This window comes from Bos taurus, chromosome 7 (genome assembly GCF_002263795.3).
Source record: "Bos taurus isolate L1 Dominette 01449 registration number 42190680 breed Hereford chromosome 7, ARS-UCD2.0, whole genome shotgun sequence".
NCBI classification, from domain to species: domain Eukaryota; kingdom Metazoa; phylum Chordata; class Mammalia; order Artiodactyla; family Bovidae; genus Bos; species Bos taurus.
Window position 1 is genome coordinate 5,364,439 of NC_037334.1, and position 16,582 is coordinate 5,381,020.

The 16,582-nt window shown below is 55.9% G+C and overlaps 1 protein-coding gene across 3 annotated transcripts in view; it reads right to left on the reverse strand.

Annotated features, from left to right (window-relative positions):
• Window positions 1–3,982: 3,982 nt before the first annotated feature.
• The window catches only part of FCHO1 (FCH and mu domain containing endocytic adaptor 1), a 29,809-nt gene continuing 17,209 nt past the window's right edge, over window positions 3,983–16,582 (reverse strand). For 2 of the 3 annotated variants that reach the window (XM_005208552.3, XM_005208553.5), the window contains exons 12-28: window positions 15,186–15,230; window positions 14,992–15,070; window positions 13,976–14,000; window positions 13,520–13,577; window positions 12,651–12,829; window positions 12,524–12,548; window positions 12,090–12,141; window positions 11,423–11,514; window positions 10,782–11,057; window positions 8,992–9,104; window positions 8,800–8,887; window positions 8,535–8,643; window positions 7,441–7,596; window positions 7,016–7,148; window positions 6,410–6,609; window positions 5,485–5,540; window positions 3,983–4,973 (exon numbers count right to left, since the gene is read on the reverse strand). In XM_005208552.3, the coding sequence (XP_005208609.1) occupies window positions 4,729–4,973; window positions 5,485–5,540; window positions 6,410–6,609; window positions 7,016–7,148; window positions 7,441–7,596; window positions 8,535–8,643; window positions 8,800–8,887; window positions 8,992–9,104; window positions 10,782–11,057; window positions 11,423–11,514; window positions 12,090–12,141; window positions 12,524–12,548; window positions 12,651–12,829; window positions 13,520–13,577; window positions 13,976–14,000; window positions 14,992–15,070; window positions 15,186–15,230 (1,931 nt within the window). In that variant the 3' untranslated portion in view covers window positions 3,983–4,728. The remainder of the gene's footprint in view (window positions 4,974–5,484; window positions 5,541–6,409; window positions 6,610–7,015; window positions 7,149–7,440; window positions 7,597–8,534; window positions 8,644–8,799; window positions 8,888–8,991; window positions 9,105–10,781; window positions 11,058–11,422; window positions 11,515–12,089; window positions 12,142–12,523; window positions 12,549–12,650; window positions 12,830–13,519; window positions 13,578–13,975; window positions 14,001–14,991; window positions 15,071–15,185; window positions 15,231–16,582) is intronic. The other variant, XM_002688540.5, reaches the window with a different exon arrangement.

The following is a 16,582-nucleotide window of genomic DNA, read 5'->3' on the forward strand; positions in this document are numbered from 1 at the left end:
TTCCAGGCTTCAAGCCTCCGGCCGGACCCCACACCCTAGCTGAACCGCGTTCCAGGAGGGCCGGGTTGGTTTTCCGGCCGGCCCCGCCCCTTCCCTCCCCGGCCCCGCCCCTGTCCCTCCACTGGCCGGATCGCGCCAACCCCGCGGCTTCTAACCTCCCCCGACCCTATCCTGGCCCCAGACCCCATTTGAGGGAGCCTGGAGCCAGAGAGTGAGCACTCCGAGGCTGGAGATACGCAAGAGGCGCCTTCCTATCTCTGGCAAAGGGCCCCAGGATTGGTCCAACATGTGTTCGATAAGAAATTATTAAGAGGGTGTGTGTGTCGAGGGGGTGGGGTGGGGGAGCAAGGAGGCGAGTTGATCCCAGTGGCTCTTCAAGGGGTTACAATATTTCAGAACTCCATAATCTATCCGGAGCCCCCAGACGTCCGGGTGCCGCGGGCTGGCATTGGAAGATTCTTGAGGTTGGGGCTGGCCAAGATGCGAACCCTGCCTGTGCTGCGTTTGAGTGTCTAGAACTTTCTGGTGTTGGCACATTAGATGGGTCGGGTTGCGGAGGAGAGCTCCAGTCCACAGGTGTAAGCCAGGTGGTGATTCAAGCCATCCTCTACTTCCTTCCCCATCGCGATTTTCTCCCTAGGAGGAAGAGGAGCAGGTCCTGGCTGCACTTCAGTTTCCTCATCTGTAAAATGGAGGAACTACACCCGGGCTCGTCCAGCTGGGACAGGTCTGGGGAGCAAGGTCAGCACAGAGCAACTGCATGAGCTACTCTGCGGGAGTTGAAGAGCGATGACATTAAACGTCTGCCTCAAATGGGGGCATCAGATCCCTGGGTCGGAAGATCTCCTGGAGAAGGAAACGGCTACCCAATCCGGTATTCTTGCCTGGAGAAGTCCTTAGACAGAGGAGCCTGATGGGCTTCAGTCCATGGCGTCGCAAAGAGTCGGACACAACTGAGCGACTAACACTTTTGGGCCCCAGAGACCCTAGCTCTTGCACTTTTTCGCAATGACAAACCTTTGAACTATGGAACCCGTTGAGGTTTCCTGGTTTAAAGTTCCTCTTTAAAGGATGGGGCCCCTCGGGTTTCCTGCGTTCACAAGCCCCGTGTGTGTGCATGGTCAAGTCGCTTTAGCTTTAGTCCTGCCCGACTGTTTGGGACCCCCTGGACAGTAGTCCCCCATGCCTCTCAGTCCATGAGACTCTCCAGGCAAGAATACTGGAGTGGGTTGCCATTTCCTTCTGCACAAGAGCCGGGTAGGAGAGCTTAATCAGACAACAGATCTGGTGGGTGTGCCTCTGCCCATCCCCCTCCACATCAGGCAAGGGCCCCCTTCCTGTGTCATCCCTCTCCCCAACCTCCCCTCCCCAAATGTGTGGGCCCTGGGAGCTGACCAGGCTCTCCCAGCCTGGCTGGCCGGCCTGGTAGGAAGTTGGAGTCTCTTATTACAGCCAGGGTAGAACCGTGGGGCTGGAGGGCTTGAGTTCAAATACAGACTAGAATTATCATATGACCCAGGAATTTAATTCCACTCCTAGGTATCCACCCCGCTAAAAATAAAAAACAGGTGTTCAAACAGGTGTACACCCTGTTTATAGTAGATCAAGACAATCACCAAAAGGTGGAGACAACCCGTGTCCATCAAAGGATGAGTGGATGAAAACAATCTGGAATATTATTGAGCCACAACAAAGAAGAAAGCAGTGACACATGCTACAATGGGCTTCCCTGGTGGCTCAGAGGTTGAAGTGTCTGCCTGGAATGCAGGAGACCCGGGTTCAATCCCTGGGTTGGGAAGATTCCCTGGAGAAGGCAATGGCAACCCACTCCAGTACTCTTGCCCGGAGAATCCCATGGACAGAGGAGCCTGGTGGGCTACAGTCCATGGGGTTGCCAAGAGTCGGACACAACTGAGCGACTTCATGATGCTGAGTGAAAGAAACTGCCTCGTGTATGAACCCACTTACATGAAATGTCCAGAACAGGCAAATCTCTAGAGTCAGAGAGCAGATTAGTAGGTACCAGGGCCTGGAGGGAATGGGGAGTGGCAGCTAATGGGAATGGATTTCCTTTTGGTGTGTTCGGAATGTTCCAGAACTAGAGGGGACAGTTGACAACATTGTGGTTGTGCTATCTGGCACTAAATTCTTTTGTATTTAAAAAAAATATTGTTTTATTTATTTATTGGGCTGCGGGAGGGATCTTTTCACTGTGGCATGTGGGATCTAGTTCTCAGATCCAGGACCCTGCATTGGGAGCCCTGTGTTTTTAGCTACTGGACCACCAGGAAAGTCCCTGAATTGTTTAAATCATTAACTTTCTGTTATGTGAATGTCACCTCAATTAAAAAAAAAAATATCTCAGGCCATTCACCTACTGGGGGTGGCCTCTGGCTGGTCTCCTAATTGCTTTGTTTGGAGGCCTCCACGGTGTAGAAGACCAGGGCATTGTAAATCACCAAATGACAGGGCCGCCTGCCTGGGGTTGGCCACTTAAATGGGGATCCCACCTTCCCCCCTGGGACTCACCCTCCCACATAGGCACCTGTCACACCAGTTCTGGATGTCCGGGCACTTAAGAGGCCGCACCCAGAAATGCCCGACGTGATTTAAAGGTTGCCCAGCCTCACTTGTGACCCAAGGAAAGCAGATGAAAGCCACCAGGAGGTACCATTTTCCTGCTTCTTATCAGATGGGCCAGAACCCAAACCCAGATAATGCCCGGAGCCGTGATTAACACCAGTGTCTCCTCACGCTCTGGTCCACAGCGTGCATGTGGCACCGCAGCCTTTCAGCCATACAGGACTAGCAAAGGGACTGTTCTGGAGGGCTCAAAGCCACTGAGAATACGCGTACTCATGTATGCACGTGTGCAAATGGAGGGAGGGGACAATCCCACAGGCTGTGACATATGATTCTAGCTTATTTATGGGGCTCATGACTTAGGGAACCTAGGGTGAGTGTGGGCTATGAACCTGCAGCTGAGGAGTCGAGGGCCTGTGAGGGGAAGGACCCACCTGTACTGGCTCTAAAGTCCTGCTGGAGGCAGCAAGGTATGTGCGCTGGTGCCATCCTTGGGATCTCCATGGCCTTCAGGGTCAGGTACCCAGGATCCCCACATGTCCACCTGGACCCAGGACTTTCCATCAAGCTCAGACCTGCTCCCCACCGCAGTATGCTGGCTACCTCACTTGTTCTGGCCCTCCCTCAGGCCCCCTTGCCCACCTGCACTTAGGTCCCCACCTTCCCCCCGGGGACCCCTAGTAAATAAGAGAACACCAGGACTTCTGGAGTGCTTACTCTGTACCAGGCACTCTTCAAAGTATGTGACCTCCTCACAAGCACCTAGTGAGCTGGGTTACAGATGAGGCCTGGGGAGCTCATTACTGGCTCAGTCACACAGCCGCTGGCTCTAAACCCTGTCTTTTCAGCTTCACAGCCTCACGGCTTCCAAGAGCTTTGTTTTGCTCACAGCAGTAGGTGGCTGCAAGTCCTCGGTCAGTGTTTGTGGGCTATTCGCTGCCTCACACTAATTGCTTTTTGCACCATTTTCTTTTGGCCCCACAGGGCTGTGTGTGGTTTGCAAAGGAATCCTGCCTCGAGGTCTTTGCACCTCCTGTGCCCACCCCCTGGGATGCCAACTCATATTATTCTGCTTGGCATGTCCATGCCAGCCTGAAAACTTCTACTCAAACCTCAAAGCCCCGTTTATAATGCCTTCTGCTTAGGAAGTCTTTCAGGCATCCCCCACTAGGTTCCTGTAGTCCATGTTCTCTTTCACCAGCCCACGGGACTGGAGGTATCCATAGGGTTCAGGGTGTTCATATCTGGCTTTTTTCACCTCAATATCACCCTGCACTGGCTAGGTAAGGGTGGAGGGGTGGTGGTAAGATCATTAGGAACTTTAGATCTCTGCTACCCATCTGTCTATTCTTCCTCTCCTCTCTGGAAATGTGAAGGAAACTTCCTGGTGCAGGAAAAGTCTTGTTATTTATTTTATTAGAAAATAGAGTGTTTATGTAAAGAACATCAAAAGGTCGAGGACCTGCATGGGAATTGGTGTGAGCAGGAGTGGATCTCAGGCTCAGCCAAATTGAGTACGGGGATCCTCTCCATGGAGTCAGGGCCTCGGGGGAGGCCAGGTGGGGAGCCCCCGGGGCCAGCAGGAGGGCAGGAAGCAGTGAGTGAGCACCATGATGCAGTGCAGAGCCGGGGCCAGCAACGCTGGTCAGCTTCTGCGGGCTTAACAGCTCACCAGGTACTTCCCTGTGGAGATAGAGTGGTGAGGGGAGAAAAGAGCCCCTAAGCTCTCCCAAACACCCCTGTAACTCACTGTTCCCACTGTCCCATGGACCCCAGCAGTCGCTCATGGGGACAGAAGCATGGGATGGGGCTGCGGTTGGATGCGCCAGTGGGGCTTCCGGCTCCCTGCCTCGGGTTCTTACAAGGACGCCAGCCAGCCAGGGGACACTTCTTTTTTTCTTTCTTTTTTGGCTGCACTGCACATGTGTTGTCTGACTAGGGCTCGAATCCACACCCCTTGTAGTGGAAGCATGGCATCTTAATCACCAGACGGTCAGGGAAGTCCCATAGAGGATACTTCTTGGTCCCTTTCACTGGGGCTCTGACCACCCATCTCTCCACCCGTACCCCCCACCTTGGGTCTCCAGGCCCCAACACCCACCTATCTTTTCCAAACACCCCAAATGTCTCCCCTCCCCCTGCATCCTAGCAGAAGCAATAAGTGGGACTCAGAGCCCGGCCTGGTCTTGGCTCTGGGGATGCGCAGTGGCAGGGCGAGGGCGTACCTGTGGCGAACCTCCTCTTTACCAGCGACATGCGGTAGCCACTCCCCACCAGCTCCAGGTCCACGCCGGACAGAGTGGCCCCCTCACTGGTGAACTGAGCAGCCACAGGGCTGGGCGTGCTGGGCCCAGAGCACGGCTCCCAGCTGGCAGACAGGCGGCCAGAGCCTGGGGAGGTCTGAGGTCAGCTGTGCCCTTTTCCTCACCCCAGCCCTCCAGTGCCCTGGGCTCCTCCTCAGCCCTGCACGCAAGCCCTTTAACCTGTGGCTGTGTTCCCTTTGACTTCTTCTTGTGTCCTGCACCCTTTCCTTTGGTCCTGCTGGGGTTGTGTGTGGTTTCCAAAGGAATTCTGTCTCAGGGCCTTTGCACCTCCTGTGCCCACCCTCTGGGATGCCCTCTCTTCCCACTTTGTCAAAGCCCTTTTAAGCTTTCCTTAATGCCTACATTTCTCTGCCTCCAGCACATCCCTAGTTTTCCCCTAGTTTATTTACAAAACATTTTTAGCCATGTCCCAGGGCTTACTGGATCTTAGTTCCCCACCCAGGAATCGAACCCCCGCCCTTGGCAGTGAAAGCGTGAAGTCCTAGCCACTAGTCTGCCAGGGAATTCCCTCTTCCCTAGTTTAAATAAGCCTTTCCCATTTGAGACCTCCAAGCCCTTACGTACAACCATAACTCACCCCCTGCCTCAGACACATCTGGAAGCTTCCATAGGAGCCGCTTCTCCTCCAGGTTCCTGGCATCAAGAGATCAGGTCAGGTCTTTCCCAGAAAAGATATTCGGAGCCCAGGGTCCCAGCTCAGTTGCCTCTTGGCTACATGACCCAAGAAAGCCATGTCCCCTCCCTGGCCTCAGTTGCCCCATGTGTGAAAACGGGGGCGGGAGTGTGGAGCAGCTGTTTCCTGAAGGCTCCTCAGCCTTATAGGACTTGTAGGTGATGCATCCAGGCCTATAAATTTGGTTTCTTGGTTGTAGGTTCTACCTTTTGTACAAAACAAAGTGGAACTGTGACTAAAAGCCCGGGGCCACGAGTGGGCGGCTGGTTCACATCCTGGTGTGACCTCCGGTAAGTGAATTTGCCTCTGTACACCTCAGCTCCCCCTCGGTAAGTGGGGATGATGGTGATCCACCCCTCAAGGGATTGCTAAAAGCCCCGCCCCAGTCAGTGTATGCAGAGATGGAGAACAAGCCTGACATGTAGGAAGCCTTTGGTGTCAGACACGACTTTTGTTAATGATATTGCTCTTAGCTCCAAGCAAGGCACGTGCATGCGTGCTCCGTCACTCCGGTCCTCCCTGACTCTTTGCGACCCCGTGGACTGTAGCCCACAGGCTGCTCTGTCCACGGGGATTCTCCAGGCAAGAATATTGGAGTGGGCTGCCATGTCCTCCTCCCGGGGACCTTCCTGACCCAGGGACTGAATCCACGTCTGCTGCGTCTCCTTGCACTGGTGGATGGGTTCTTTAACACCAAGCTTCTTTGGGAAGCCCCTGAGCAAGGTGAGCCCACAGTGAATGGTCAGGCCTACGGTGGACCCATCAGTGGCTGCATTGAAGGGAGGTCCACTAGGTTCTGAGCCTCCCTCGGCCTCCTGCTCGCCCTCACCAGGTGGCAGCTGGCTGCAGGCGGACATTGGTCACAGGTTCCCCCACGGGCAGCAGGATCTGGACATTGGTGAGTGGCGTGGGCACGGTTGTGGCACCGGGTTGGTAGCTGTACTCCACCGAGACCTGAGTGAGGGTCGGCCCACACTGCCAGTGGGCGCTCAGCTGCAGAGGCATGGACTGGGGACCGGGGCGGGAGAACTAGGGGGAACAAGAACAGGAAAGAGGATGTGGCTTGAGCTGCCCTGTCCTGCCACACCGCACACTATCCAGCCACGCTGCCCCTGCCATGCCACCCACCAAATGGCCTGATCCAAGGAGCTCTTTGTTGATGAGAGGTTGTACTACATGACATGTCCAGCAGAGGGCAGTAGAGTGCCTCATTCTAACAGTCTTGGGGACAGGCCCTGGGAAAAGGCCCCTTCTAATTTGCATAATGCAGCCGCCTGCCCCAGCAGAGTCCTGGCCCCCTTACACTGCCCACCCTGCCTACCTCCCACAGCTCACCCCGCTCTCATTGCTCTCACCAGTGAGAGCTGCCTGCTCACCCTGCCCCCACCCACCATCCTCTATGCCTGCTCTGCCCCACCCCATCTACCTGACCCACCTGGTACCGCAGGAGTACTACATTGTAGTAGGAGGCGGCTGGATTCTGCTCTGCCTGGCGCTGCAGAGTTTCAGTCAGAGTCGCCATGTTCAGCCAGAAGTCTTTGGTCTCCGGGTCACTCTGGGAAGGGTCACTGCAGAGACCGAGAATAATCACCCCAACCCTTGGGAGATGCCTACACCAAAGGCTTCCTAAAGATGCAGATTCCCAGGCTAACCTTGGGACCAGTGAACTGTAACTCCCAGGAAAGGGGGGTGGTGGGAAGCAAAAGAGGGAAGGAAAGTGAGTTTCGGAGAGGGAGAGTGACTTGCCCAAGGTCACACAGCAAATCCCAGGAGGCAGAACAGAAATTCAGAGCCGGGGAGCGCCTGGCCTCCACCAGCCCCTGGTACCACCTAACTTTGCACCCTTTTCTCTAACGGTACCTGAAGAGCAGGTCAGCATTGGGCTGGAAGTGCTCAATGGGGGCCGTATGCACGAGGCGGAAGCTGAGGACGGGAGGGGGTGGGGTCCCGCTGAACACGCGTACGATGCCGGCAGGGAAGGTCATGGTCAGCTCCCCAGTTACTCGAGCCAGGCAGCTGGTGGGGGGAGTTGAAGACACTGGGCATTGGCTTAGGGCTCTACCAGGCCCCTCATCCTCCCCTCGCTCCTAGCTCCACTGTAGCCTGTGGCTCACCAGGTCCATCAGAATCAGCAAGGCCCTGACCACAGCAGCGTCCCAGCCCCAGCTGCCTCCCCTTGTGTCCCTGCCTGGACAGCAATCTGGACACCAGGAAGAATCCACAATGAGCTGAAGGAGACAGGGACACTCCCTTCCCCAGTTCTCTTTTCCCCTAGGCCACCAGGAAGCTCAAAGCAAAACATTCAGCCCTCAGCTTAGGTTTTGGGTCTGATACTCTCCTCCTCTTTGTGGCTTGATCTTATGGTGTCTTTCAGCTGGGCGCTGCCCCCAGATTATCCCTGGTCCCTTGATTCACCCTACCCTTTCCCGCTCTGTGGCTGGCCTCTGGTCTTGCTCCTTCAGTGTGATGCCCACAGCAGCCTCGGAGGAGCTCCTCTAAACCATGGATACATCAGTGCCTGTCTGCCTGCCTGTGAGTGTATGCACACCCACTCAGTCACTAAGTCACGTCCGACTCTCTGCATCCCCATGGACTATAGCCCGCCAGGCTCCTCTGTTCGTGGGGTTTTCCAGGCAAGAATACTGGAGTGAGTTGCCATTTCCTTCTCCAGGGGATCTTCCTGACACAGGGAATCTGAATCTCCTGCTTGGTAGGTAGATTCTTTACCACTGAGCCCCCCTGGGAAGCCCACATCAATGCCTTAGCCCAGTTCAAACGCCCTCTATGGTTCCTATTGCTCTCAGGATGGGCCTAGTTGTTCAGCTCCATGTTCGCGGCCATTCCATGGTAAAGCAGATCATAAAACCCCGCTGAACGCTGGCCCTGCTGGAACCCAGATGCACAGCTCCCAGGAAGCCCTGTTTGCTGGTCACCATCTGCCCCACCCCGTGTACCTGGGGCTGTGGCCACGGAAGTAGGCGTGGACGTACTCAGTGAAGGCAGTGGCCACAGGCAGGGCATCCTGGGAGCCCAGGACCACAGGGCTGGGACCCCGGGAGACTCCTGGGGGTGGCAGGGAGGGAATGGGGGACAGACAGAGTGAGCACAGGTCCCAGGCTCCCGAACCCCCACCCTCTGCAACAAAGCCTCCGTTGTATCACTTGGCCACCCACCCGGACTGGAGAAGGTGAACCTGAAGCCCAGAGAGGACCCACATACCATGTCCGGTCTGGGATGCGAAGCTGGGCCGTTCAGGGATAGAGCTGGGAGCTGAAGAGCCCAGTGGGGAGGGGCTCAGCGAACGAGACTGGAAGGGAAGAGAAGCCGGCCTGTGAACACCCTAGCAGAAGTGCCCCGATGCTGGTCCTGGAGGCGACCACCCAGCCCAGCTCCTGCTCCCCCCGACCCTACCAGGTCTCCATTGCTGCGCATGAGGGGACAGGATGCCTTCCTGGAGCGCGGTCTCCGGGATGGGGCTGCCAGACCCTCCCTGACTGCAAGGTCAGCAGGTACAGGCATCAAGTCTGGGGAACAAGCATAAGCACAGACGTGGCTTAGCTGCTGTCTGGGCCTCTCGGCGGAAGAATTCAGCCCCAATCTGAGAATCGGGCTTACAGGGGGAAACCCCCTGATGGTCAGAAGTCCTCGGGCTGCAGAGAAGGTGCTGGACACGACTGGAGACACCACATGCAACCCTGAGTCTCCCAGACACTAGACTCGCAGCTCAATAAGGGGTGAGCTCCCGATTGCTGGAGGCATGCAAACAAGGGCTGGATGTTCAGAAGGCAGGCACACTGTTGCAGGGGGTGGATTTGGCAGAGACCTTTTATCCAACATTTGGCAATTCTACGACCTTCACCCTCTCTGAGAGGGTCTCTCACCCTGGCCAGTGTCGAGTCACACCCTTCTAATTTAACTAATCTCGGTGTTAACACCTCAGTTCCCCTTGCTCTCCTGCTTCCCTAGTATTCCTGCTTTACTCCATCTATAAACGCTTACTTGCCCACCTACACCCCAGACTATGCTGTCTATCCCAAGGTTCTCAACAGGGTCAGATCCTTTGCTGTGGTGGGGTTGTCTTCCTCCCTGGCCTCCATCCTGCAAACGTCAGGTGTACCCTGCCCCCAAGTGGTGACAATCAAGTATCAGTGATGCCGTTGCCAAGTGTGCCTGGAGAGTAAAGGGGCAGAACCGGCCCAGTTGAGAACCTTAATTCTACAATAAACCTCTGATAGCTTCATCTGTCTACACTTGTGGTCTACACTCACTCCTCTGAGCCCTGAGCCCTCCCTTGAACCATGTCCAACCAGGCTCTTTCTTTACACCAAGGATGGTACCCTCTGCCCCCACTGCTGGGGATCTCACGTGGCCACAGCCTGCAGCCCCTCTAACTCAGGCCCCAGAAGCCAAGCCATGCCTAATCCCCTCCTCCTTCCCAGCCTTGACACACCCCCACCCCAGCTTCTTCCGCCCCATCCTTTCTGCTCTTTCCGTCCCTCCCTCTCCTTTCAGCTGCTCTCAGGCCCTCCGCCCTGACTCCTCTTCTCCCTGGGCCCCATGTCTCTTAGCAGCTTCTCCCCACTGTTACCCCATCACCACTTACCTGGACTCACCTCCCTGGTCTCCAGCTCCCATCCTCACCGACCAAGTGGTCAGAGAGCCTGAAACCCCAGCAGGTTTCACCCCTCTCTGCTCACAGCCCCTCCCTTCTGTGGCTCTGACCTTGTTAGGGGTAAAACTCACGTTTCTTCCTGGGATCACTGGGCCTCATCTGGTCCCATCTCCCTGTCGACATCTCCCCCTCCACTCCCTCCTTCTCCTTGTCATTATTCTGTTTCAGTCACACTGGCCTCCTTGCTCGTTGTTCTTCAAAGGGCCTAGCCCACTTCTACCCCAGGGCCTTTGCACATTCCTCTGCTGAGAATTCCATTCCTGGAGTCCACATGGCTTCATCCTCACCTCCATCAAATCTCAGTTCAGCCTCTGTAGCAGGCCCTACGTTTCGGAGCCGCCACCAGGCACCTGTCACCTCCTGCCTTGTTAAACATTCATCTCATTAATGTCCCTGCAAGGATTAGGGTTTCTGCCTGCCTGGGTTCCAGCTGTGTCCCTCAACACCCTGTTCAGGCCCTGGCCACACTAAGAACTCTCTCATCGCCCAGGGCTCAGAAAACTCTCAGACCAGGGGTAGAGGGACTCACCTCCTCCAGCCACAGCCTCCGGCCCCCAGGGGCTCGGGGATGCTGCAAGGGGATGTGGCGAGTCTGATGGCAGCAGGGACTGTGTGCCCCTCGACTCCGGGGGTGACACCCGACAAGTAGGTGGGCTCTGTGGGGTGCCGGGGCGTGGGACCCAGGAATCCGGGGAGGGACCCGGCGCCGCGTGGGATGGTGAGTCCAGTCCGGAGTCCTCCACGTTCTCGGGAGACGAGGAGGAGAAAGGCGAGGGGCTGGAGGTGAAGCCGAGGCTGCTAGAGCCTGGGGGAGGGAAGGGGGCAGCCAGCTGGAGACCCGACTCATACAGAGTGCTGTCAATCCTCCCGCAGGCCACGCCCATGCTGAGATGGTCCGCCCCCATTCAATGTCTTGCCCTCCTCGGCAGGCCTCGTCCATCTCTACTGGTGCCCCGCCCACCCACTATGGTCATCCCACTCCCACAAACGCCGCACCTTCTCGCCAGCTCCGCCCATTCCTGCTGTGGCCTCCCCAACCCTCACTTTGACCCAAAGGATCCCCACCTCCTCCCTCCAACCCGTCCCGCCTATCCGAGCCTCCTACTCTGGTAGTGGCCCCACCCACCCTCCTGTAGCCACGCCCACGCCCCAAAGCCCCACCCCTATCACCTGTAAAGTCTTCGTGGTCCAAGGCGGACTCTAGGGTAGGCCCAAAGAGGTTCTTGGAAGCCTGCTCATCCGATTGCAGCTTCTCCACACAGCTGGGGACACGGATTGGACAGGCGGGGTGCGTTCTATTACTTCCACGCTTCCTCCCTTCCACTTCAGGACCTTGGCATACCCTGTTTTTGGTCTTGAGCTCTGTTCCCCCAAATCTCCCTACAACCACGTCCTGCTCCTCTTCAGGAGTCAGCTCCAGGCCCTCCCCACATCTCCTGCGACCCCTCCTAAAGTCACTCACTCCTATCTTCCATCACGGTCCCTGTTTTAGCTTCTTCACAGCACTTCGAAGCATCAGAGATGCTCTAACGTACTTACTATTTAAAAAATCCGGGCCACTAGAATGTGACTCCGAGAAGGAGGATCTATCTAGATCATTTATCTTTGGAACCCAGAACAGCAGGAGTACACACAAAGCACTCAATAAATGTTCATCAAATGAATGACTAAGTGGTCCCTTAAAAATGGCACGTCCTTAACTCCCTGCCACGGTAAAAGAAGGGGAGTCAGAGACCTGAGGAGGCAGCAGGGGAGGAAGAGGAAGAGGTGGTGTTGGGGACGGGCCACCCACCTGCCCACTCATGTGGGCCCAATGCCCCACCCCCATGGAACCCACCTGCTGGCCCTTGGGGCTGACTGAGGCCTCTGCGGTCTCCCGGGAGTGTCCCCTGTGAGAGATGGACCTCCTGAGCCTTCCCGTCGCCAGGCCTGCACGGCTTCCCACTCCATAGACCAGGAGACCAAGGCTTGGGGCTGTCCAGTCAGCCGCCCAAAGTGACCAGCAAATCAGGTAGAGAGGGATCTGAACCTGAGCCAACTTGTCTCCAGCTTTTGGCTTCTCTCCCAGCCTCAGTGATCCCTTTTGGCTCTCATTTAATTCTCATGAGTCATGACCCCATGTCATTAAAGGAGAGTGAGATCAGAGTGGGCAAGCAGCTTGCCCCAAGTCACATAGCAGAGCTGGCATTCAAACCCACACCCACACTCCAGGCCCAGTCTCCCCTCTGCGGGCGTCTTGTCGAACTAAAGAACCCTCAACAGACTACTTACGTGAAGAATGGCGTTTCATGGTGCCCTGTGGAGAAAGGGGTGGCGTCAGGTCCAGCGGCATTTGGCCAGTGCTCCCGCCCCACGCAGGGCATCTCCCCACGCCTCACCCCGGGGCCAGGCGCCTCACCCCTGGGCCGGGAGGAAGAATGAGGCTGCCTGCTGTGGCCTTGAGCTGGGCCGCAGCTGCCTTGGGACTGCAGGGTGGGGCCCGGGCTGAGGCAGGCTTGATGTGCACGTAGATTTTGCGGGGCTCCTCGTCATCAAAATCAGAGTCGCTGGATGAGAAGTGGGTGGACTCTGCTGTGCGTGCAGTGTAGTCAAGGCACCAACACTGGCTCCCCCCAGTCAACCCTCACACCCATCCCTTCCTGCTCGTACCGCTTTGGGGTGCTGCACCATCTCCGCTCTCATCACTTGCCCCCCTCGCCTTGACACCACGCATTTGCCACCATGCTCCTCTCCCCACAAGCCTTCATACAAGCGTGTGTGTGTGCTCAGTCATTAAGTCATGTCTGACTCTTCACAACCCCATGCACTGTAGCCCACCAGGCTCCTCTGCCCATGGGATTTCCCAGGTAAAAATACTGTAGTGGGTAGCCATTTCCTCCTCCAGGGGAACTTCCTGACCCAGGGATCAAACCCGCGTCTCCTCCGTTGGCAGGCAGTTTCTTTACCACTAATGCCACCTGGGAAGCCCCTCATATAAACATTCCCTGACCTAAGTAGTAAACTAGCTGCTAAACCCCAACACATGACCACCTCTTCCAGGAAGCCCCTTTTGTTCCCCTCTGGGATAACCAAGCCCTCCTCTCTCTCTCTCTGGCTCAGCTCTGACCCCTCAGGGTGAGTGTCTGCATTTGAATCTGCTTGCTTCACAACTGGAGGCTCCACCAAGGATGTTCGCAGAGAGGGTTGCTAATGGTGGGTGGATCCCTGTGGATGGAGCTTTGTCCTTGCTGTGCCAACAACTGCCCCCAGAGGGCGCCAGGAGGATATTGTTCTGGGTGACATCAGGCCTGACGGTGAAACCTTCCTCATCCACCTCTGGACAAGTCTGGGGAGGGACAAGCAAGCAATGCGTTAGGCTCTCCGGTACCAAACCTCCCATCTCACCCTGCCATGCCTGCCTCCCACCTCGGGGCCCTGACTCAGATAAAAAAAAAAGAACCCCAATGGCAATAACTATCTTCCCGCGGCGTGTGGGCAGGTTCTTAGAGGAAGAGAACATGCCACTACCTGTCCTGAGGGGCAAACTGAAGCGAAAGGAGGGTATTGGTCCCTCCCACATCGTCCACGGGGCTTTGCAGCTGATGTGGGACTGGAACCTGGTCCCTAAGCTGTGTGACCTCTAGCCCCCTGAGCTCCAGGCGTGGTTTCCAGGCATGGGAGTGGGGAGCAAGGCAGGACTGGACCCCTCCCACTGGGCAGTGCGGCCCGGCCCGTGGCACTTACCCCTAAATCAGGTTCCAGGGAATCTCTGCGGATGGAGAGCAGATGTCAGTGTCTGCGTTGCCATCTCCTCTGGCCCTCCCCTCCGCCCCCAACACCAGATGGGGAACCTGCAGGCAGTCCCCTGGGCGGCTCTGTGGTCCTGGGCCAGCCCTGCAGGCGGGACAACCTTGGAGCTAGCCTGGGGCTGGGGCCAGTGAGTCTGAGTTAGCTGAGTACAGGGCATTCTCAAACAGCTTGGAAGGGGAGGGACTTGGAAATCAGTCTGAACGCAGGGCTCACCTTGGCAGGGAAATAACGAGGCCAGCCTTGGCAAAGAGAAGAATTCTGGGCTAGCCTGGGCAAGGCTAACCCTGGTCTAGCCAGGGAGACCACGGGTATAGGGAAGAGTTTGTACTAGTTTGGGCAGAGAGACTCTTGGGCTCATCTTGACAAAGGTAGAATTACCAGGCTAGATGAGATGAGGGAAACAGCAAGCCTAGCCCTGCCAGGGAGAAATCCCGGGCCAGCCAGGGCAGGGGTAATCCTGGGTGGGTCTGGAACAGGCCGCCCCTGGTCTAGTCTTGGCAAAAGGAGAATTCTGGATGGCCTTGTGTGTGTGCTAAGTCACTTCGCTTGTGTCCAACTCTGTGTGACCCCATGGACTGTAGCCCCCAGGCTCCTCTGTCCATGGGATTTTCCAGGCAAGAATACTGGAGTGGGTTGCCATGCCTTCCTCCAGGGGACCTTCCCCACCCAGGGATTGAGCCCACGTCTCTTAAGTCTCCTGCATTGGCAGGTGGGTTCTTTGCCACTAGTACCATCTGGGTAGCCCCCTGGACTAGCTTGGGCACTGGTAATACTGAGCCAGCCTGGACAGAAGGGCTTCTGGGTTGGCCTGGGTAGAGGGGATCCTGGGCTAGCCTGGAATAGAAATTCTCTTGGGCTACCCTAAGCAGGGGGCTTCCAGGAGAGCCTCAGAATGAGGAGGGATCCTGGGTTAGCCTGGGCCAGGGCTGGGGGTCGGGGTGCTTCCTCACACAGCTGTAGGTGGCTCCCGCTCCCGCCGGCTCAGTCCTGGGAGGCGAAAGGCCTTGGCTCCACGCAAACGTTTCATTGCTGAGAACAGAGGAAGGGGTGCAGATCAGCCCTGGGTGGGGGTCCCCTTCCCATTCAGATTTGCCTCCCTCATCCCCACGGTCCAGCCTGGGCATCCAGGCCCAGACGTACTTGCCTTCCTGCAGCGTAGCCGTTCTGTATGCCTCAAAGTCCAAAGGCCCTGGGACAGAAAAAATTGAGAAACTCAGCCAGGCAGGGGGACTGAGCCTGGGAAGAGTAGCAATATACCTTTGGCCACACAGTGGCACCTGGATCTGAGCTTAAGGTGAGTCAGGGTCCAAGTCATGAGCCAAGATGCTGAACCAGTCTCTGAGATAGTCATGAGTGGGATGGGCCAAGGGTTCTTGGTCTTGCCTCGGATGGCTGCCACCTTGGGATGGACTGGAGGGACTGCCTGAGTTACTTCCACTTCCAGAATTTCTGGGTAGAACTTGGGTGGGTCAGAGGATGGATCATAAATGTCAGTGCAGTGGGCTGAGCCTTAAGTCCCAGGATGAGGACCTGGGACTCTCTCCCAAGGGTGATGGGAAGCCATAGAGGTTATGTGAGCAGGGACAGGGCATGGGAAATCTGGAGCCAGTGAAAGACAAGAATGAAGATTCACACAATGAGAGGTAGCCTGAGCTGGTGCTGAGCTATAGAGACGGGAGGAAGAAAAGACAGACCCTAGTGGTTGTCTATACCTAAGGATGTAAACAGCATTTACTAAAGTGCCTACTGTGTGCCAAGCACACATTTTTGTCCTTTATTTGCATCAAATTAGTGAACCCTGAATAGTCATTGGAAGGACTGATGCTGAAGCTCCAATACTTTGGCCACCTGATGCAAACAGCAGACTCACTGGAATAGACCCTGATGCTGGGAAAGACTGAGGGCAAGAGAAGAAGGAGCCAACAGGGGAGGAGATGGTTGGATGGCATCACTGACTCAATGATGTCCATTGAGTTTGAGCAAACTCAGTGAAGGACAGGGAAGCCTGGCGTGCTGCAGTTCATTGGGTTGCAAAGAGTCGGACATAACTTGGCGACTGAACAAGAATAACAGTGAACTTTCACGACGCCGTCAGTTGGGCGCTACCATCCCTGCTTTACAGAAGAGGAAACAAACTCAGAGAAGGCAAGACTGACGCCCAGGGTAACACAATGACTGACAAGGGAAAGATACAAACCCAGACGTGACCCTACAACTTGGGCTCTCAGTTCTTCCTTGACCCTGTACCTGGGACATCTTCAAATGGGCCTTTTGCTCAACAATCCTCAGTGGTTCCCTTGGCCCCTCAGGGAAACAGCTGAAAGGCTGACCCTGGCATTCAAGGCCTCTCTGGCTTAGGCATCAAGTTCTCTCCCTCTGTAGGTTGCTGAGTTAGATTTGTCTTCAGTCCATTTGTTTAAAAGATTGTTTTTTAAAATGTGGACTATTTTTAAAGTCTTTTATTGAATTTGTTACAGTACTGTTTCTGTTTTATGTTTTGGTTTTTTGGCTGCAAGGCATGTGGGAGTTCCCCGACCAGGA